Here is a 23305-nt window from a genome sequence, read left to right as displayed (position 1 = left end):
AGCGGTAGCATCTACCTCAGAACCAGTAGCAGTGGAAACCGATGAACTAACTGACGAAAAGGGGCCAGAATCGCCTCCGCACCAAGAACAAGAACCGCAGGAAAGGCGCTATCCCGAAAGGATCAGGAAGCCGCCCCAAAGACTGAATCTATAAATGGACTTTTGTTATTTGAATATTATGGGTACTACTAATCTAAAAGGGGAGGAATTGTAGTGTATGTATCTTTAAGAGAGAACTACTTTTACAGCTCCTGTATACTGTAGTACCGACAGTGACCACACCTGTATATAAGCCTTGAGCATGCCTCTGTACCCCCAGTCTTGAGACTACCCTACTCCAGTAAACACCTGTTGATTGTTAAGTTACAGCATCCGTGTAGTTATTGAAAAACATCATACTCTCAGAATCACGGATCTAACAACTGAGGGGAAACATGTGTGTCTTACATGCAAAGGACGGATTCCCCTGGATAGGTGGTGGTGGCTCAGGAAGCTGAGCAGGGACATAGGGGACCATACAGCCGACTGGGAACAACTGGGGAACGACACCTACCGGATGATAACGGGGACCCAAGGGGAAGTGAGTGTGTGTTGGGATAAGTGGTGGGAGTCTGAACAGGGAATTTACATCTGCATGTGGGAATCAGAGATAGCCTGCCCCACAGGCATATCCATCATCTTCTCCAGGCAATGGCAAGATACTGGGAAGGGGATGGGGTGAGATTCTAGCCTGCATTTGTGCGCGGCCCCACACTCCCCGATCCCAGTCAACACCACCGAACTCATAGCACGCACCCAAAAGCCCCTGCCCACGACCCCGACAGCACGGACAGTACTAGAGAGGTGTCCTACCACCACCAAGGGACCAGGGAATGGGTTAGTGCTAGTGCTGACCGAAAAGGTACTATACCAGGGGGTACACTATGTAGTAGCTTCAGTTATCCTAAACCTTACCGAAGTACACTTACCTGAATGGTGTCCTACGGAGACAGAACAGCTATACCAGGCCCTACTAAAAGAAATGTTCAGGAAATTCTACAAAATCGACTTTACCAACGTAGACAAAGCAGAGCTATACACATTACACGCTGAGTACACTATGGGCGCGGGGAGACAAAGAAGGGGAACCTGGAATGATATTTTCACTACCTACAATACAGGATCCTCTATAATAAATAGCCTGGACGATATAGAACTGCAAACACAAATAAATGGTCTAAAAACCCAACTACGAAAGGTCCTGGAAGAAAACACAATGGTAGGCTCAGAGCTACACCAAGCTATGACGGTCCATTTAAAGGAAATTATTGCTGAGCTAGAAAGACACGCAAAAACAGTAAATGCACTCATACGGGAGGATAGGAATGCTTCGGATCAGGCTGCACAGAATGAGGTGTGTGTGCTATATGGGGCATGGTTGCTGGGCGAGGGCCGCAGCAACCTGGCGGATTTAAAACAAGGTTTAGTCCCCTCCTGGATCAGCAACAAGCACCTCGCAGCCCTCCACCCATTTAGTAATTCGCTGAGCCCATGTCAGCTCCGCCTAGCCTCTGAAGCCTACCCTGTCCCAGTAGATTGCGGGCGTTCCAATCACACTACCATGGGGATAGTAGTGAGGATGCCGGTCATGGGTGGGACAGCCCGACCCGCACCGGTATACAGGGTGGAGAACATTGGGATCATTCAGGGAGGTGCACACATCCGTTTCGCAGCGGCCCCACCTTATGTCATAAAGTGGGAGCAAGCTATGACAGGTACAGACCTCTCCGGGTACCGGAGCCGGGGTGCACACATAATACTGTGTCCCCAGCACTTGAACACCTATTCGAGACCACAGTGCGGGTTTAAAGCTGCTGGCGCACGACCTATGAACTGTACCATGGAGGTAATGGCACAAGGTCATGTTCCCCCACAGGTAGCATACATAAGGGGTGGGGCATATTGTGTCACCACAAGTGCGCCCCACTACCAGCTTGGACAGCACATCTGGTGTCCGATAAGTGACAGCAGTTTCTGCTTTAAACCCGAGGCAGAAGTTCAAGTGGCCCAGGAACGGATTGTCCCCATTCCTGAACCCTCCCCTTCACTGTTCACCTCACTAACTGGAAACATAACCAACCTGCAAGACTATGTTACCCACTTTGGCTATGAAATTCCCCCTCTACCCGAACATCTTACCGCCCTACTTAAAGCCGTAGAAGTATCACAAAAACATTTCTATACTCTAGAACAAAAAACAGTCGAGATAGGGGGCGAGATTTCAGATATCATAGTTCTACCCTGGTGGGATATTTGCGAAAATATAGAGGTCCCTTCCTGGATCAGAATGGCCTCCCATATTTTAGTGGTCTGCCAGCTCAGTATAGTTTTCTATTTACTATGCACAAAGAGCAAGGGGAGGGGCAGAACGCTCCGATGCCGAAATGAGAGGGTATTGGACGAGCATTACAATAACGTTTTTGATCATGTATTAGACGAGCCTTAATCGTCATTCTAATAAAGTTGGTGACCGCGTATTATTTTACTATGTATATACCGTATTTTCCGAGTGGTGCAGGGGTGTTGGACCCCACTCCGTGCTTGGATATGAATGTAACTGAATTTTACCTGTGTATGCATCTGAACACTACATTTAAAGGGGAATGTATGCTGTGGGTCTTAGGTAGGTAAACTACAGGGGGAAGGTTGGCTCTCGGGGATCAAGAATTTTGCTCACCTAGTATGACACTCTAGCAAGTAAAGTATCACAGGGGCAATGTAAGATTCTCAAAATTCACAGATCCCCCAAAGCTAGAAGAAAACCCCAAGTTTCAGGATGATAAAATAAAAAGGCATGTTTGGACCTGTACAGGGAGAAAAGGCTGCAACAGGAAATGGGATCAAACTCTGTAAAGACAGTTTGGATATTGGAGTAAATCAAATTGTATGGGGAACTGTGTAACCTCAAGAAAAGGCTGCAACAGGAAATGGGATCAACCTCTGTAAAGACAATTTGGATATTGGAGTAAAATCAAATTGTCGAGAACTGTGTAACCTCAATTCATCCTAACAATCGATCCACGAAGGAGCAGTCCCCACCCAAAACACAGGACCCATCCAAAACATGCATAATGCAAATCACCTCGCCAACTTACATAGAAATCTCAGGCTCAGACAGGATACTCGAAACCTGAATATAACTATGACAATGAACTAGGTGATCAACAACTCATTGACTAAACAGTACAACATCCCAAAGCCATTCTTCACATTTTTTAATCAAGTTACCTTAATGAGCCCGCCCAAATCAAACAATAAACCGGGACAAATTTGGCGCACAGATTAGGAGGGCCCAATTAGTATAATTAAAGGCCTGTTTTCTATAGAAAGAAAAACTCTCCAGAAGTTCGAGACAACTCAAGAAGTTCTCTCTCAGAAAGCTCGCCCCAGAAGCAACACACAAGAGAAACCGAAGCATCGAAACGGGGCAGCATTCTACCATACACCCAAGTTCAACAGCTTCAGTGACCAAGGACATCGTTGGACACCTCGTGGCAACACGAGCCTTACGAAACAACCAACAAAATATTACCACCAACTGGTAATATTGAGCCACCGCGACCAAAGAAAAACAACTCAGGAGAAAAATCGAAGATTCGAAAGTTTCCACTCTACAATCTATTCCTGACTTACCCCGGGTAAGATTTTTACTTAAAAGGAACTCTAAACCCTATCTCGACCGAAGAAAAGTGGGTACTCACCCCATAGATCCAAAACGCACCCTACCGCATCAGCGGACTCGCGAAGACTGACCAGCAGATAGTCGAAGTCCTCTACCACCTACCGGGTACGGCAGACACCGACCAACACATCCAGCGAACCCCGAAACCGTGAACCAGCTCAATTGTCAAGGATTCGTTTTGGTGAGCACAATCCCTGGTCCTCTACATAGAAACATAGAAACATAGAAGATAGGAGCAGGAGTAGGCCATTCGGCCCCTCGAGCCTGCTCCACCATTCAATGCGGTCATGGCTGATCATCCAAATTCAGTACCCGGTCCCTGCTTTCTCCCCATACCCCTTGATCCCTTTAGCCTTAAGAAATATATCCAACTCCTTCTTGAATATATTTAATGTATTGGCCTCTACTGCCTTCTGTTGTAGAGAATTCCACAGGTTCACCACTCTCTGGGTGAAGAAATTCCTCCTCATTTCTGTCCTAAATGGCCTACCCCTTACCCTTAGACTGTGACCCCTGGTTCTGGACTCCCCGACCATCGGGAACATCCTTCCTGCATCTAGTCTGTCCAGTCCTGTCAGAATTTTATAAGTTTCAATGAGATCACCTCTCATTCTTCTATACTCCAGCGAGTACAAGCCCAATCGACCCAATCTCTCCTCATACGTCATTCCTGCCATCCCAGGTATCAGCCTGGTGAATCTTCGCTGAACTCCTTCCATGGCAAGAACATCCTTCCTCAGATAAGGCGACCAAAACTGCACACAACACTCAAGATGTGGTCTCACCAAGGCCCTGTATAACTGCAGCAAGACATCCTTGCTCCTGTACTCAAACCCTCTCGCTACAAAGGCCAACATACCATTTGCCTTCTTAACTGCCTGCTGCACCTGCATGCTTACCTTCAGCGACTGGTGCACAAGGACACCCAGGTCTTGTTGCACTTCCCTTCTCCCAATCTATTGCCATTCAGATAATAATCTGCCTTCCTGTTTTTGCCACCAAAGTGGATAACCTCACATTTACCCACGTTATATTGCATCTGCCATGCTTTTGCCCAATCACCCAACCTGTCCAAATCATCCTGGAGTTTCTCGGCATCTTCCTCACAGCACACATGCCCACCCAGCTTTGTGTCGTCTGCAAACTTGGAGATATTACTTCTAGTTCCCTAGTCTAGATCATTAATATACATTGTGACTAGCTGGGGTCCAAGGACCGATCCCTTCGGTACCTCACTAGTCGCTGCCTGCCACTCGGAAAAAGACCCATTTATTCCAACTCTTTGCTTTCTGTCTGCCAACCAGTTCTCTATCCAAGTTAATACCTTGCCCCCAATCCCATGTGCCTTAACTTTACATGCTAATCTCTTATGCGGGAACTTATCGAAAGCCTTCTGAAAGTCCAAATACACCACATCCACTGGTTCTCCCTTATCTATTTTACCAGTTACATCCTCAAAAAATTCCAGTAGATTAGTCAAGCGCGATTTACCTTTTGTAAATCCATGTTGACTTTGTCCGATCCTGTCACTGTTTTCCAAGTGCTCTGCTATTACATCTTTTATAATGGACTCTAGCATTTTCCCCACTACCGATGCCAGGCTTACCGGTCTGTAATTCCCCATTTTCTCTCTACCACCTTTTTTGAATAGTGGGATAACATTAGCTACCCTCCAATCCATGGGTACGGTTCCAGATTCCATCGAATGTTGGAAGATGATCAGCAATGCATCTACTATTTCTAGGGCCACTTCCTTAAGTACCCTAGGATGTAGATTATCAGGCCCTGGGGATTTATCAGCCTTCAATTCCATCAATTTCCCTAACACCATTTCCCTACGAATACTGATCTCTTTCAGTTCCTCCCTTTCATCAGACCCTATGTTCCCCAACATCTCTGGGAGGTTATTTGTGTCCTCCTTTGTGAAGACAGAGTCAAAATATGTATTTAATTGGTCTGCCATTTCTTTGTTCCCCATTATAAATGCCCCTGATTCTGACTGCAAGGGACCGACGCTTGACTTCACCAATCTTTTTCTCTTCACATATCTATAAAAGCTTTTACAGTCAGTTTTTATGTTCCCTGAAAGCTTACTCTCATATTCTATTTTCCCTTTCTTAATTAATCCCTTTGTCCTCCTTTGTTGAATCCTAAGCTGCTCCCAATCCTCAGGTTTACTGCTTTTTCTGGCCAATTTATATGTCCTCTCCTTGGACCTTATGCTATCCCTAATTTCCCTTGTTAGCCACGGTTGAGTCACCATTTTTGTTTTATTTTTATGCCAAACTGGGATGAACAAATTCTATAGTTCATCCATGCGGTCTTTGAATGTTTGCCATTGCCTATCCACCGTCAACCCTTTGAGTGACATTCCCCAATCAATCCTACCCAACTCGCGCCTCAGACCATTGTAGTTTCCTTTATTTAAATTTAGGAGCCTAGTCTCTGAGTCGACTACTTCATTCTCCATCTTAATGAAGAATTCGATCATATTATGTTCGCTCCGACCCAAGGGGCCTCGTACAACAAGATTGTTAATTAATCCTTTCTCATTACATAATACCCAGTCTAAGATAGCCTGATCTCTGGTTGGTTCCTCGACATATTGGTCCAGGAAACCATCCCTTAAACACTCCAGGAATTCCTCCTCCACAGTATTGTTACTAATTTGGTTAGCCCAATCTATATGTAGATTAAAGTCACCCATGATAACTGCTGTGCCCTTATTGCACGCTTCTCTAATTTCCCTTTTAATGCCATCCCTAACCTCCGCATTACTGTTTGGAGGTCGATATACCACTCTCACTAACGTTTTCTGCTCCTTGGTATTTCTCAGTTCTACCCATACAGATTCCACATCATCAGAGCTAATATCCTTCCTTACAATTGTGTTAATCCCTTCTTTAACCAGCAATGCTACCCCACCTCCCTTTCCTTTTTGCCTATCTTTCCTGAATATTGAATACCCCTGGATGTTGAGTTCCCAGCCTTGGCCACACTGGAGCCATGTTTCCATAATCCCAATCAAATCATATTCGTTTACCTCTATTTGTGCAGCTAATTCATCCCCATTATTACGAATGCTCCTCGCATTAAGACACAAAGCCTTCAGGCTTATTTTTTTAATGCTCTTAGACCTATTAGAATTATTAGTTGTAAAGTCTGTGGGTTGTGCAGTTAATAAATACACAGACTTCAGAAGTAACAAACAAACAGGTCTTTACTATTCGAAGGTCCGGGCGAATCTGCCTCAGCAATCCTGCCACAACACTTATATACTGGTGTGGTCACTATCGGTATTACAGTATACAGAAGCCAAACAAATAGTGCCACACTGAAAGTAGTCCTCTTAAAGGTGAACGGTTACATTCAATAGTTCCCTTAAAGGTAGACGGGTACATACACTACAATCCTCCCTTTTTAGCTTATTACTTACTAAGTCCATAGTGAACATACATTCTAACATATATACAGGTTTATGTAAGACAGTTCATAGATTCAGTCTTTCCGGGGGTTTCCGGATTCTGTCCGGATAATGCCGCAGTGGTGTCGTCATTTCAGGCGGGCTAGGAGGTGCTTCTGGCAAGGTCGATTCGGCTTGAAAAGCCGTGTCAGGTTCAGTTGACTCCAGTATCACTAGATCGGAAGTAGGTGTTCTGGGTATCTCAGTTTCAACATTACCCGGATAAGGTGGTGAAGTCGGTTGCCCATTTGTGGCGGACCCTATGATTTGGTCAACATGGTGCCTTATTATATTGTCTCCAATGTCCACGGTGTACATCAATGGCCCCAGCCTTTTCCCAATAGTTCCAGGCTGCCATTTCTCAGTACGGTAGTCCCGGGCCAAAACTCGTTGACCGATCTGGAAAGATCTAGTGACCCTGTCATTCATGCCCTGGAATTGCCGGTTCTCTACGTCTCTTCTGACGTTTGGTTTTAGTAAATCCAGCCGGCATCTTAGGCGTCTATTACAGAACATCATTGCGGGAGTTTGATTTGTGACCGCATGTGTCGCATTTCGGTATGCCAACAAAAAGCTATCCACCTTATGTTGCAGACTTATATTTTCATTACTCATGGCCTTTACGGCCTTCTTGAAGGTCTGGACAAACCTTTCAGCCAATCCATTGGAGGCGGGATGGTATGGGGCTGACGTGTAATGTTTAACCCCATTGCTCTTTAAGAATTTCTTGAATTCTTCGGACACAAATTGTGGTCCATTATCAGAACAGATCTGTTCCGGCAGGCCATTCCGAGCAAACATAGTCCTTAACACTGTGATGGTTTTTTCCGTCGTGGTGGTGGTCATCTTAATTACTTCCGGCCACTTGGAGTGGGCATCCACCGCTATTAGAAACATCGAGTCCATAAATGGACCAGCAAAGTCGATGTGTACTCTTTGCCAAGGCGATGAGGGCCACTCCCATGGATGCAGAGGAGCCTGGGGTGGCGCGTTCTGAACCCTCTGGCATCCTAGGCAGTTCTTCGTGATCTCCTCTATGTCTCCATCAATGCCTGGCCACCACACAAACGCTCTTGCTAGATTCTTCATCTTTACTCCCCCCAGATGTCCTTCGTGCAGCTCCTTTAGCACCTTCTTTTGGAGTTTGGGTGGAATCACCACTCTAGATCCACACATCAGGGTTCCTCGACACACTGACAGTTGTTCTTTCCTCTGTGCAAATGCTTGCAGTGTTGGTTCGCTCTGTGCTGGCCATCCCTCCACCGTTACATCATAGACTCGTGAAAGAGTCGGGTCATTCCTTGTCTCATTCTCAATCATTGAGTTTGTTATCGGTAGACACTCCACTATGGATGAGTGGAACAACTCTACTGGGTCCACTATGCTCGCTTCTTCTACCATCGGCAATGGCAAGCGTGACAACCCATCAGCATTTCCATGCTGTTTAGACCTTTTGTACTCAATTTCGTATTGGTGTGCCCCAAGTAACACGGACCACCTTTGTAACCTTTGTGCTGTCATGGTGGAAACGGCCTTATTTGGGTTGAATATGGACACCAACGGCTGGTGGTCTGTCAGCAATGTGAACTTTTTACATTGTAGGTAATGGTTGAATTTCTTCACGCCCCACACAAGACTGAGGGCATCCCTATCTATTTGGGCGTGATTTCGCTCCGCGGGTGTCAATGATCGGGACGCGAAAGCCACTGGCCTTTCTGAGCCATTTGGTAGCCTGTGCGAGAGTACTGCCCCAATTCCGTACGGGGAAGCATCGCAAGCTAGACGAAGGGGTAATGCTGGGTTGAAATGAGCCAACACTTCTTCAGAGGTAATCAACTCCTTGCTTCTGCGAAAAGCCTTTTTGCATTCTTCACTCCACTTCCATGGTGTTTCTTTCCGCAACAGGTCATTCAGCGGATGCAGCACCGTGGATAAATTTGGCAGAAACTTGTGATAGTAATTAATCAACCCCAAGAATGATCTTAACTGTGATACGTTTCCTGGAGCGGGGGCCTTCACGACCGCTTCTATCTTTTCAGGTGACTTATGCAGTCCTTCTCGGTCAATGACATGACCGCAGTATGAGATCCGTTTTTGGAAGAACTCACACTTCTTGCGATTAACCCGAAGGCCATACTCCTTCAACCTGGTGAGTACCAGTTTCAAATTCGTGAGGTGTTCTTCCTCATCTTTTCCCGTGATTAAAATGTCATCTAAATAGCACTGCGTGCTTGGAATTCCTTGTAACACCTGTTCCATGGCCCTCTGCCAAATTGCTGGCGCCGAAGCTACCCCAAAGACCAGTCGATTGTAGCGATACAAGCCTCTGTGAGTGTTGATGGTGAGGTACTGGCGTGACTCTTCCTCAACCTCCATCTGTAGATATGCTTGAGCCAGATCTATTTTCGTGAAATGCTTCCCTCCAGCCAACGAAGCAAAGATATCTTCAATCCGCGGAAGCGGGTATTGTACCGTGTGAAGCACCGGATTCACAGTAATCTTGAAATCTCCGCAGATACGGACCTTCCCCGGTCCCCCTGGCTTATTACTCGGTGAGGACTTCATGACGGGAACAATGGGCGTGGCCCACTCACTCCAGTCCACTTTTGACAGAACCCCTGATCGTTCAAGTTCTTCCAGTTCTGCCTCCACAGCTGGTCGTATTGCGTAAGGTACCGATCTGGCCTTAAAAAACTTTGGGCTTGCATTTTCTGCAATCTTAACCTTTGCTTTAATACCTCGCAGTGTTCCCAGTCCTTACTGGAATACCTCCTTAGCTTCGTCCAATATTCTGGACAACCGTTCAGGTTTGACATCCTCTTTTTCGGAATCCACCGTCATGGTGTTTAGTGACTGCCAGTCCAATTTTATTTTTTGGATCCACTCCCGTCCCAGAAGTGGTGGTCCTCCCTCAGGCAATACATACAGGTCCAACCGGTGATGATCTTTATCCTTGTATCTCACCTTGACTTCTATCATTCCGATGGGGAATACTTTGTGCCCCGTGTATGTCTGTAGTACTAGTTCCGTATCCCGTAGTGGAATATGCTTGAAAATTTTTTTATAGTCATGCTTATTCATGACCGTCAACGCCGATCCGGTGTCCGCTTCCATTTTTACTTGGACCTTTGCAATCTGTAGCGTTATCCAGATAGTTTGTCGGTCAGCTTCATTGCTCACATTGTGAATTCTCAGACTGTCCAGTCCTTTGCATTTGGAGTGTGAGACCGACTTCTGTTCCCTCAGACTCTTCTTAGTCACCTCTTGTACCTTTCCGTACCATTTTTGTGGTGACTTCTTATTGTTGTACGTTGCTCCTGACCGGCATACCTTAGCTATGTGCCCGATCTTGCCACATTTCCTGCATTCTTGGTTTTTAACCCAGCATTGATTCTGGTCGTGTGTTGTCTTCCCACAACGGTAGCATTTTGTTGTGCTCGAAGTAATTTGGTCCACCCCTAGTGCCGCCGCCTTTAGCTGCATTTCCGCCGTTCCTTTCGCTGCGGCTTCGTGCGATGCAGCTATGAGGACAGCCCTGTCCAGTGTGAGGTCATTTTCTTCCAGTAGTCGCTTCTGCGTTCCTTCTTTGGACAATCCGCATACGAACTTGTCACGCAGTGCCTCTGTCAGATTCCCTCCAAACTGGCAGTATTTCGCTATCCTACGCAGTTCGACCAAGTATTCCGCATTGCTTTCGTCTTTCCTCTGCGTTCTTGCGTAGAATTTGAATCGTTCAGCCAGCATCAACGGTGCGGGGTTCAAGTGATCCTTCAGCACTGCTACAATATCATCGAAAGTCTGATCTGCCGGTTTAGCTGGTGAGAGAAGATGCTTCAACAACCCGAATGTTTTCGCACCCATCATGTTAAGTAAGGTTAAAGCTTTTTCCTCCTTAGCTATTTTGTTAGCCTTACAATGTATCTCAATACGTTCTACGTACGTGGCCCAGTCTTCTATCTCCGAATTGAACTCGTTGGTGTCCGCCCACTTAGGCATCTTTCTTTCCTTGGGTACAACACAAGTATTTCTTCAAGTATTCTTATTTATTTGTTTATTTCTAAGATGGCGGTTTTCCCGCGAAAATGGCGGTTTCCCGCTCGTTCCTTCTCGCCCCGCCCACTTCAATCGTCTTCTCCGCCTAATGGCGGCTTCCCGCGTTTCTTCCCTGGTGGAAGGGGTACGCTTTCCCACAGCGGACAGGTTCAGCCGCTGGGCTGGCTTCCGCACAGCTCCCCTTACTCGGCTCTGTCTTTTCCTCCCGCCCGCACGGCTCTACCGGCGCTGGGTACACCCCGTTAACGGAGGACAGTTCAGCCGCTGGACTGGCTCTCGCGCAGTCTCTCTCTCCGTACCCGGCTCTGTCGCTCTCTCTCCCGCACGTTCGGTGCTACCGGCCCTGGGTACCCCGTTGGTGGAGAACAGCTCAGCCGTTGGACTGGCTCTCGCGCAGTCTCTCTCTCTCACCCGCATGGTTCCTGTTCGCCTCCCAGCCCTCTCGCAGACTGGTGTTTCCCTCCCCGGCTGCGCTGGGTTTCTCTTCCCGCGCCTACTCCCAGTCTCAGCGCTTCGTGGCTGCGGTCGCTGCCCAGCTTTTCCCGCCGATCGCGGTCCGGCTGTCACCCGACGCCGTTGGACCCGACTTCTGACCGGCTCAGCTCCCCCTCGACCGAGGTCGAGTGCTCTGCCCTTATCCTCCGGATACTTCTACACCTTCCCCTACTCACAGTCTCTTCGGCCGCCTTGTTCCCTGCTGATCGGCTCACTCCGTACCGTGGTAGAAGGGTAGTCAGTGCCTGTTGCAGACGGAAGCTTTTGTTGCTAAAGTCTTCCACCTTTCTCCTGCTGCAGCCTCGTGTTTTCTTCCAGCAGCACGACGAGGGCGGTTGCCTCTCTTCGACGCTCTTCTTGCTTTGGTAATCTTGCCGCAGGGTACGATCGGACTCGTCGCCACTGTAAAGTCTGTGGGTTGTGCAGTTAATAAATACACAGACTTCAGAAGTAACAAACAAACAGGTCTTTACTATTCGAAGGTCCGGGCGAATCTGCCCCAGCAATCCTGCCACAACACTTATATACTGGTGTGGTCACTATCGGTATTACAGTATACAGAAGCCAAACAAATAGTGCCACACCGAAAGTAGTCCTCTTAAAGGTGAACGGTTACATTCAATAGTTCCCTTAAAGGTAGACGGGTACATACACTACATTAGTTACTGTGGCCATGTTTGATTTAAACCGTTGATTTCTCTGACTGCCACCTTTGTTTTTCTCCTTCCTATCTTTTGCTTTTATCCTTGTTTCCCTTTCCTCTGTCTCCCTGCTCAGGTTCCCAACCCCCTGCCATTTTAGTTTAAACCCTCCCCCAGAGCACTAGCAAACACTCCCCCTAGGACATCGGTCCCGGCCCTGCCCAGGTGCAAACCGTCCAGTTTGAACTGGTCCCACCTCCCCCAGAACCGGTTCCAATGTCCCAGGAATTTGAATCCCTCCCCCTTGCACCATTCCTCTAGCCACGTATTCATCTGAAATATCCTTCTATTTCTACTCTGACTAGCACGTGGCACTGGTAGCAATCCTGAGATTACTACCTTTGAGGTCCTATTTTTTAATTTACCTCCTAACTCCCTATATTCAGCTTTTAGGACCTCATCCCGCTTTTTACCTATATCGTTGGTACCTATATGCACCACGACAACTGGCTGTTCACCCTCCCCTTCCAAGATGTTCTGCAGCCGCTCTGAGACATCCTTGACCCTTGCACAAGGGAGGCAACACACCATCCTGGAGCCTCGTTTGCGGCCGCAGAAACGCCTACCTATTCCCCTTACAATAGAATCCCCTATTACTATAGCTCTACCCCTCTTTTTCCTCCCGTCCTGTGCAGCAGAGCCACCCCTGGTGCCAGGAAGTTGGCTGCTGCTGCCTTCCTCTGAGAAGCCATCCCCCCCAACAGTACTCAAAGTGGTGTATCTGTTTGAGAGGGGGTTGTCCACAGGGGACCCCTGCACTACCTGCCTGTGCCTAGTACTCTGTCTGTTGGTCACCCATTCCATTTCTGCTTGTCCGACCTTTGCCTGCGGTGTGACCAACTGATCAAACATGATATCCACGACGTCCTCAGCCTCGCGAATGGTCCAGTATGTTTCCAATCGCAGCTCCAGCACCGAAATGCGGTCTGCCAGTAGCTGCAGCTGGATACACTTCCTGCACACATAGTTGTCAGGGACACAGGAAGTGTCCCTGAATTCCCACATAGCGCAGGAGGAGCATACCACGGCACCAGGCTGTCCTGCCATGACTTACCCTTTAATTAATTGCAATTAAATTAAATCAAATCAATCCCACCAATTACACTACAGTTAAATGGTATATTTAAGGGCCCTGGTTTATAAACAGTCCCCGCTACACCACAGTGACGTTAGAAACTATAAACCACAGAGTTAAAGTTTATAAAGAGAGAAATACTCACCAACCAATCACTTACCTGCTTTCTGGTGACGTCACACTTCGATTACTTTTTATTTCTCTCCCTCTCTGAGATTGGAGATTAGTACGCTCTGAGGCCTACCTGAGCCTCTGGGGCCTTTTTATACTCGCTCCGCTGCCGAGATTTCTCCCGCCACTGCCGCTGACGCACTGAGGCCTACCTGAGCCTCTGGGGCCTTTTTATACTCGCTCCGCTGCCGAGATTTCTCCCGCCACTGCCGCTGACGCACTGAGGCCTACCTGAGCCTCTGGGGCCTTTTTATACTCGCTCCGCTGCCGAGATTTCTCCCGCCGCTGCCGCTGACGCTCTGAGGCCTACCTGAGCCTTTGGGGCCTTTTTATACTCGCTCCGCTGCTGAGATTTCTCCCGCTGCCACCACTGATGCTCTGAGGCCTACCTGAGCCTCTGGGGCCTTTTTATACTCGCTCCGCAGCCGAGATTTCTCCCGCCGCCGCCGCTGACGCTCTAGAGTCCAACTTAGTTATTAAGTGGGATTGGGAGGGGTGAGGTATTTTTCTACTGCATTTTCCCTCATATATATCAAAGTGTTCCCCATTTTTATTAGAGTAGAAGATTGCTGTGTTATATTTTCTTTCTTGAATAAAGATCAAAGTTTCTTGCACCAAAACCAGTTGTCTGCTGCACTTTTGTCACAACCCCCAAATAAGCCCAAGGTCTAGAATCAAGGGAGTGGGAGCGATTTGAACCACTCAGAAGTCAGAGGGGAAGCTGATCCACACACCACCCCCTACAGCGTTCACCCACACACCGAGCATTCACCCACACACCGAGCATTCACCCACACACCGAGCGTTCACCCACACAACGAGCGTTCACCCACACACCGAGCGTTCACCCACACACCGAGCATTCACCCACACACCGAGCATTCACCCACACACCAAGCGTTCACCCACACAACGAGCGTTCACCCACACACCGAGCGTTCACCCACACACCAAGTCTTCACCCACGCACCGAGCGTTCACCCACACGCTGAGCGTTCACCCACACACCGAGCGTTCACCCACACATCAAGTCTTCACCCACGCACCGAGCGTTCACCCACACGCTGAGCGTTCACCCACACACCGAGTGTTTACCCACACACTGAGCGTTCACCCACATACTGAGTGTTCACCCACACACCGAGCGTTCCTCACCCACACACCGAGCGTTCACCCACATACTGAGTGTTCACCCACACACCGAGCGTTCCTCACCCACACACCAAGCGTTCACCCACACACCGACTGTTCACCCACACACCGAGCGTTCACCCACACACTGAGCATTCCTCACCCACACACCGAGCGTTCACCCACACACCGAGTGTTTACCCATACACCGAGCGTTCACCCACGCACCGAGCATTCACCCACACACTGAGCGTTCCTCACCCACACACCGAGCGTTCACCCACACACCGAGCGTTCACCCACACACCGAGCATTCACCCACACACCGAGCGTTCACCCACATACCAAGCGTGCACCCACACACCATGCTTTCCTCCCCAGCCTCCCACAGCTAGTTCAGTTGTTGTCAATTGGCAGGAGCTGAGGGGCCAGTCATCTGATTTCACTTTAATGAATGATTTGGCACAGTGAGAGGCCAATGTCTGTCTCAGTAAAATCTCACTGTCTCAGTTGGGCTGTAGACATCTGCTTTCTTTTTCCCACCTTTTTCAGTGTAAGACCCTCTCTTCCAGATGATTTCCCGAGCAGTGCATTGATGTGCATTTGTCCATTCATGCTACAGATGGAAACTGCACCAATGCCAGAAGTGCGATATCCATCCTGCAGAGCTGGCGTGCTGCAGTTGTCAGATACCTTGCAGGAGCTAAGGGCTTTAGAGATGGGTTATTATGCGACACAGAGATAGAAGCATAAAAGTTTACAGGAGAGAAGGATGGTATTCAATCCATTGAGTCTGCTTTCTCCCGCTAGCCTTGTGTATTCCTCTGTTGGTCCACCTTTCTCGAATGTATTTCATTGTCTCTGCCTCCCTGTGGCAAAGCCCTCTTGGCATGAAGAATTTTCGAAACCTCGCTCCTCATTCTTTTAGTGAACAAGTCCAAATCATCCAGAAATATATTGGCAGGAAGGAATCAGGGGGGAAATGCTTTGGTGATTAATTTCCCATCATTTACGCCTTAGCGTGGATACCCAGTAGCCAGGGTTTCTATGGGGCATGGGGGTTGGGTTCAATTCATAAAGGACCACCTTGTCTTCAAGCAGTTGCAATTGGTTTCACTAGGCAAGGCGGGAAAATCGCAACCAAAGAAAAGAAACATTTTTAAATCTTAAGCCAGCAATGTCCGCCATGCTGTGCTGTGATAGGTTCTGCTGCCGCTATTTCCCGCCCCCACCCCACCTGAAGTGGGTGAGCCTGGCAGCAGCAGAAAGTCCAAAAGAGCCCACCCTGAGCGCAGGAAATGGGCCAGGCTCGGGGGGGCGGGGGTGGTGTGGAGAACGGGTGAGGCACAGGCCGCAGTCCTGCCCATTAACACAGCGGAAAACTACATTTGATCCAGTCAACAGATTATACTAAAGTAAGGGGTACAGACCTCTGTTAGAGCAAATTACAGAAAAGGTACAGCTTCTGGATCATAGGAGGCTCGATCTGCTTCAAGGAGCTACAGTTGCCAGTGTCAGCTGTGGCTCAGTGGGTAGCACTCTCTAGGTGGGAGGAGCTAGGAGTGAGCAGGTGTTGCTGGGTGCTTGATTACTGCAGAGAGTTGGAGTGAGTTTGTAAAAAGTTGGTGGTGTTTTTTTTCAGGTTTTAGTGCCTTTTTGGTCCTTAAGCACCAGCCAGATGGTGGCTGAGGGGGCCGGAATGCCGGGCCCCTCAGAGGACAATATTCCCAGGATGAATTTAATCAGGGGAGAAAATGTTGGGGGAAGGGAGAAGTAAAGGCCCAAAGATTTGGGCCAGGACCCCAGGAGGTTTGGAAAAGAATATACGGCGGTGGTTCAGTGTGAGGATAAGGAGGTATGAGCTTGGGATATTATCCAGGTGGTACATGAGGACTGCGGCGAGGGAAGCTGCTTTGCCTGCCGACCAAATCCGAATGTTGGGTTTGAGACGGTCAGTGGCCGAGAGGAGGTGGAAAGACTTTTACTGAGTTTGAAGGTTGGAGATAGGTTCTTGGAGGTATCTCTGCTATATTCTGAAGAGGTAGTGGTCTCATTCTTAATACTGCCAGTTTATATTGAAGACGATGTGCTATGAAGTTGAAGTTGTGGGACATAAAAATTTGCTCGGCAATAAAGAGGAGATACTATCCAGGAACACGGGTAGCAGATGGAACCCGTTATGTAAAGGTGCGATTCCCAGAGGGGGTGAAGTCATTGCCATATAGCATGAAATTCGAGACAATGAAAGGAGTGCAGTACTTCCGGGTACTGCATGATAACCAGGTGAAGGTTTGTTATTATTGTCTTGGACATGACCATCTTGTAAGAAGCTGTCCAGACTTGTACTATTATAACTGCAGCGAGTCTGGACACATCGCTCGGAGCTGCAAGGCGGAGAACTATGGAGTGTGTCACAAAGGCCCCACCCACTGTGAGTGTGAGGCAGAAGGAAGCCCCTTGAGTGATGAGGAGTTGGGAGAAGGAGCAGGAGGTGTGAGCGGAGTGGCTGGAGGAGCGAAACAGGCAGAGGACACAGCAGGTGAATGGAAGGAGAAAAGAGCGCAGGAAGAGGCAGAAAATTGCCGAGCAGAGAACTGGATGGAGATGGTGGAAAACACACCAAGTACGGTGGAAAAGGACAAAGACAGCAGCGGGCAGCATGGGTCGAGTGCAGAGTTGAGCCACAATGCGGCTCGGCTCTCCCTAAAGAATCTGGTGTCCACGGGGGGGAGAGAAGCCGGGATGCGGGGTAAGTGTAAGTACTCCAAAGAAAGACAGGGAGTCGGTCATCTCGGGGAGCAGGAGGGGTCAAGAAAAGGAGAGGGTGCAAGAGGCAGGAGCCTTAAAGGGGCAGCAGGATGGGAGCGGGGAGCCAAAGACACCAGAAGGCAAGTGGTCCTGCCCCTTTAAGCAGCAGCAGTTATTCATTATTACAAATTCAAGCTTCATGGTATATTTTTCTTGAGCGGCCTGCAACAATCACTTTAAGGATTGCTGATTAGGTCACTCAGTGCCAAGTACCAATGAGCAGACACTCGTGGCCCACGCTCTGCTCATTGGCACCTCTAAACCCACATCATGGCACCCAACTTACATGGGCTAATGAGGCTCTCACCTGTTTCTGTCGGTGCCTGGACCGCCTACGTCAAGGACGCCACCAAAATGGCAGCCAAGGCCAGTACTTACCATTTTCAGCACGCTGTCGTCCCATTGATGCCTGGCAGAGGGGATGAAAATCTTGCAATTGGAGGGCTTTAGACTCACTCTGGCAATTTGTTGTCCAAACTTGAAGATTCAACTGAAATTTAATTCACACAAACCCACTACCCCCCAGATGCCCTAATGCTACATTATTGTTATTGTTGTTATATCGCATTCTTCTTTTACCAGCTCATTCCAAATGCTCAGTGACTCGCACTAAGGTTGAGGAGAATGTGAGGGTACATACATTGGAAATGGAAATTGAAACAACTCTAACACTGCAAACAATGTATGTTTCATATACCAAGACTCATCGAGGTCTTTTTGTTAGACAAGCTTTATTCCTCCCTTTGATTTTTTCCCCTTGAACCTCCGTTCCTCTATTGAAGGTGGTGATTCTTCATAAAGTATGGTTCCATAGGCACCAACAGATTTTCGACACCATACTTGAATGGCCTTCTTCACATGTCATAGGAACATAAGAAATGGGAGCAGGATTAGGCCATACAATCCCTCGAGCCTGCTCCGCCATTCAATAAGACCATGGCTGATCTTCGACCTCAACTCCACTTTCCTGCACTATCCCCATATCCCTTGGTCCCGCTAGAGTCCAAAAATCTATCTGTCTCAGCCTTGACTATATTCAAAGACTCAGCATTCACATCCCTCTGGGGCAGAGAATTCCAAAGATTCACCACCCTCTGAGTGAAGAAATTCCTCCTCATCTCGGTCTTAAATGGCCTACCCCTTATCCTGAGACTATGCCCCCTACACTATGCCAGAGGAAACAGCCTCTCAGCATCTACCCTGTCAATCCCTTTCAGAATCTTGTATGTTTCAATGAGATCACCTCTCATTCTTCTAAACTCCAGAAAATATAGGCCGATTCTACACAATCTCTCACCATAGGACAGCCCTCTCATCCCAGGAATCAATCTAGTGAACCTTTGTTGCACCATCTCCAAGGCAAGTATATCCTTCCTTAGATAAGGAGACCAAAACTGTGCACAGTACTCCAGGTGTGGTCTCACCAAGGCCCTATACAATTGTATAGACAGTGAACATTGGTAGCCTATTGGACTGTAGTGAGCATCGCACAGAGTTCTCACTCCTGACCCTTGCTGGAATGGGCATGTGCGTGGATGTTGATTGAAGATAGGGTCAAGCTGGGCTACCATGCTCCCCACGGTGCTTCCCCTGTCATATATGAAGAATGCTTACTCCAGTGAGGTACAAAGGCCTCATGAAATGAGAAGAAAATAACAAAAAGCACAAAGATACAGAGTGGCATAGTGGTTAGCACTGTTGCCTCACAGCGCCAGGGACCCGGGTTCGAATCCGGCCTCGGGTGACTGTCTGTGTGGAGTTTGCACATTCTCCCCGTGTTTGCGTTGGTTTCTTCCGGGTGCTCCGGTTTCCTCCCACAGTCCAAAGATGTGCGGGTTAGGTTGATTGACTATGATAAATTGACCCTTAGTGTTAGGGGGATTAAATACGTGGGGTTACGGGGATCGGGTGGGATATGTGTCGGTGCAGGCTCGATGGGCTGAAATGGCCTCTATCTGCATTGTGGGGTTTCTGTGATCTGTGATATTGTGTGGGCAGCTGTGAAATGGGAAGTTTCAATGGGTTTGTATTGGGACTCACTGTTTTTAATTTTTTAAAATCTCACAGCTGGCAAGAGTTTGACTTGGCGAGTATGTAAAGTGTAAATACAAATCAGTTTTCATTTCTGGCTGTGCATGGTCTATTTATATCGCTCGGGGAAAGATGCTGTGTTATTTTCAAGACTATCATATATTTTTTATTGATATCACTATCTGTGTTATATTTGATGGTCATTCTCTGTTTCTTTTTCCATTAACTTAAGGGCCTCCCAGTGGATCCTTTCTCTCCCGCTCTGTTCCTTTTTCATATTAGTGGACTCCTCCTTGCAACATCCAACTTTGTACATTCTTTTACTAATAATTCCACTCTATATTTGTTGACTTCCTTCGGATTGCACATTCTCGAGCATACAGCCTTCACTTCTCTTGCGGTGCAGGGTTGAATCCCAAAATCTTGATCTCTTCCTTGCCCTGCGAGGGTATCGTCCTGTTTTGCAAATACAATTGACAGCTTGCACTTTTTAATCTTTGATTCAGTCTTGGTCCTTCAGCTCTTTGCATGCTTGGCCTCAACAACAATTGTATTTATATAGCGCCTTAACATAGTAAAATGTCCCAAGGTGCTTCACAGGAGTGTTATCAAACAAAATTTGACACTGAGCCACATAAGAAAGAAAGACTTGCATTTATATAACGCCTTGCATGACCTCAGGATGTCCCAAAGCGCTTTACAGCCAATTAAGTACTTTTGAAGTGTAGTCCCTGTGTAATGTAGGAAACGCGGCAGCCAATTTGCAGACCGCAAGTTCCTACAAACAGCAAATTTTTGTTATGTTGATTGAGGGATATATATTGGCTAGAAAACCAGAGATACCTCCCCTGCTCTTCTTCGAAATACCGCCATGGGATCTTATACGTCCACCTAAAAGAGCCGACAGGTCCTCGGTTTAACATCTCATCTGAAAGACGGCACCTCCAACAGTGCAGCGCTCCCTCAGCACTGCACTGGAGTGTCAGCCTAGATTTTTGTGCTCAAGTCTCTGGAGTGGGATTTCAACCCACAACCTTCTGACTCCGAGGCAAGAAACTGAACCACCGCTGACACATAAGGAGATAGTAGGACAGGTGACCAAAAGCTTGATCAAAGAGGTAGGTTTTAAGGAGCATCTTAAAAGAGAAAAGAGAGGTGGAAAGGCAGAGAGGTTTAAGGAGGGAATTCCAGCGCTTAGGGCCTCTGCAGCTGAAGGCACGGCCGCCAAATGTGGAGCGATTAAAATCGGGGATGCGCAAGAGGCCACAATTGGAGGACCACAGATATCTTTTAGAGTTGTAGGGCTGGAGGAGGTTACAGAGACAGGATGGGGCGAGGTCAGAAAGGGATTTGAAAGCAAGGATGAGAATTTTAAAATTGAGGCTTTGCTTAACCGGGAGCCAATGTAGGTCAGCGAGCAGGGGGGTAATGGGTGAATGGGATTTGGTGCGAATTAGGACACGGGCAGCACTATCTCCTCTGATCTCAAATGCAACTCCCAGATCTCCTCCATTGATAAAGTTGCCTCCAAGAAGCTTAGTTTCCTCTTGTGTGCCAAAGACATGTCAGTAAAAATTCTTAACTTTCTAAAAAGCCCAAGTCTGTCCAAGACTTGATCATTGCTTCATACTTTACGGAGATCACATTCGCCCTGCTGTAATTTACAGGGTTCTCAAAATTCCCACACTCCCCGAGTAATGGATCAAGGGACCCTGTTCTGGACAAGTTATTAAAAGCAGGGTACCCAAAATGGCTTCTGTAAACCTCGTGACCAACATTGACAAGATTTTAAAAGCAAGGCTCTGCCAGCAAGCAGGCCTGCAGACGAAAACATTAAAATCCAGGAATCTGTGTGAACAGAGACTCTGTGGAGCCCAGCCAGACAAAGTAAACACAGAATACGCATTTGTTTGAATCAAATCGAATCAAGCTAGATGGGCCTATAATGGTGGCCATTAGCTTCCTGCATGTTTAATCGATAACAGCTCACAGTAGCCATCAAGGTAGGATGAGGACAATCAAGTCTCATCCATGACAATAAAACCAGGACATCGGGGCCATCAAGCACGGGAACAGCCATCTAAAACCAGTTAACATAGATTGCTATAATCATATTAAACAAGCCCACCTAAATTGGACAAAAGACTGACCTGATTTGGCACGCAGATAAGGGCCTTTGACGGGAGTATAATTGTAGGCCCATTGGTAGCCACGTTCTCTTCCTCCTGCGCTTGCTACCTGGCCACTGCCCGTGTCTTCCCCAAATCCATCAGGGACGCCCGGTACAGCACCAGGCAAACACGGGCAGACCAGGCCAGATGAGACGAGACGAGACGAGACAAATTGGAAGAAGATTGAAGAACGCTTCGAATAATCGGGCCTTCAATCCAGCTTACTTGCAAATATCTTCATGCAAAATTCAACTACCACCACCCGAAGAAGAACCATCATCCCTGCGAGGTAAAGTACCCAAGCAAAGACTTTAATCTCGGGGTACTTTACCGGGACGACGCCATTACAGCGCCCTGAGACCACGTGATGACGGCAGGCCCCAGAGAGCACAAAGAGCAAACCCCAAAAAACCGCAACCGGCTTAATCGACAGGTTTCGAACAGTCAAAGGAACCCCATTGGTGAGCATGAATTCCTGGCCCCTCTTAGCTTAATCTAGTTAGGTATTGTAGGTGGGATAAGGGTTAAGGGATTTTATTAATGTGCGTGTTGTTCCCTCGATGTGCCGTGTGTTCCCCATTCCCATTTAAGTGTATTCTTTTGATAAGCCTGTAACTACATAGTGATTTTTCAGTATTTGTAATTTTTATTCCTGTTTCAATAAAGTTTACAGTTTCTTGCACCAAACCAATTGTCTACTCGTTTTTCTGTATCGCCGCCTGTACCTAAGTCCGGTGTCGAGAACCCAGGGGTGTGGGAGCGATTCGAACCGCTCACAGGCAGTCAGGGGCATAACTGATTGGGCACAAGCCACCACCTACAGCGTTCAGAGATTATGTTGCTGCAAAACTTGGGAAGCAGTCTTTCATTGGCTAGAAATGTCAACACACCTAAAGCACTCTGTAGTGTATGTGCCTTTAAGTCAGAACTACTTTTACAGCTCCTGTATACTGTACTACCGGCAGTGACCACACCTGTATATAAGCTTTGCGCATGCCTCTGTACCCCCAGTCTTGAGACTACCCTCCTCCAGTAAAGACCTGTTTATTGTTAATGTACAGCATCCGGGTGATTATTTAATAACAGCATATCCACTGAACCACGGATCCAACAGTGGCGATGAGTGGCGATTCAAATCTACCTGCAACATAAAAAAAAAATAGTCGAGGCCTGGAACACAGGCGTCGACCACGAGCAACCGCCCAGCAGTCAGGCAGAGATTGAAGTTCGCAGGGGAGGCTGTGGAGAGCCGAGCTTGGTTCCCCAGCCACGACGAGCAACAAGAGACCGACGACAGGTCCAGCGCAGACCCTTCCCGAGCAGCGGCGGCTGGAGCCGACCGACGCCGGAGAGAAAGCCGAGCAGCGTCGACGGGGTAAGACAGAGGGTGAAGAGCGCAGGGCGCAGCCAGGGGTTGAACACCGAGCGGCGTTGAGAAAAAGAAAACAAACCGGAGAGAGAGAGGGTAAAGAAACAGCCGGGTTC

The 23305-nt window shown here is 47.9% G+C and overlaps 1 protein-coding gene across 1 annotated transcript; it reads left to right on the top strand.

The window, feature by feature from the left end:
• The first annotated feature begins 1021 nt into the window (after positions 1–1021).
• Positions 1022–15555, top strand: LOC147120090 (uncharacterized). Its single transcript, XM_085984199.1, has 2 exons — positions 1022–1955; positions 15383–15555. Exons 1-2 carry the CDS (start codon positions 1022–1024, stop codon positions 15553–15555), a joined length of 1107 nt encoding a protein of 368 aa, XP_085840325.1.
• Positions 15556–23305: the final 7750 nt, after the last annotated feature.

The sequence above is a fragment of the Somniosus microcephalus genome, chromosome 4 (genome assembly GCF_052327205.1).
Source record: "Somniosus microcephalus isolate GS21.2 chromosome 4, FLI_Smic_1.0, whole genome shotgun sequence".
Lineage (NCBI taxonomy): Eukaryota > Metazoa > Chordata > Chondrichthyes > Squaliformes > Somniosidae > Somniosus > Somniosus microcephalus.
This window is presented reverse-complemented; position numbering and strand designations above follow the sequence as displayed.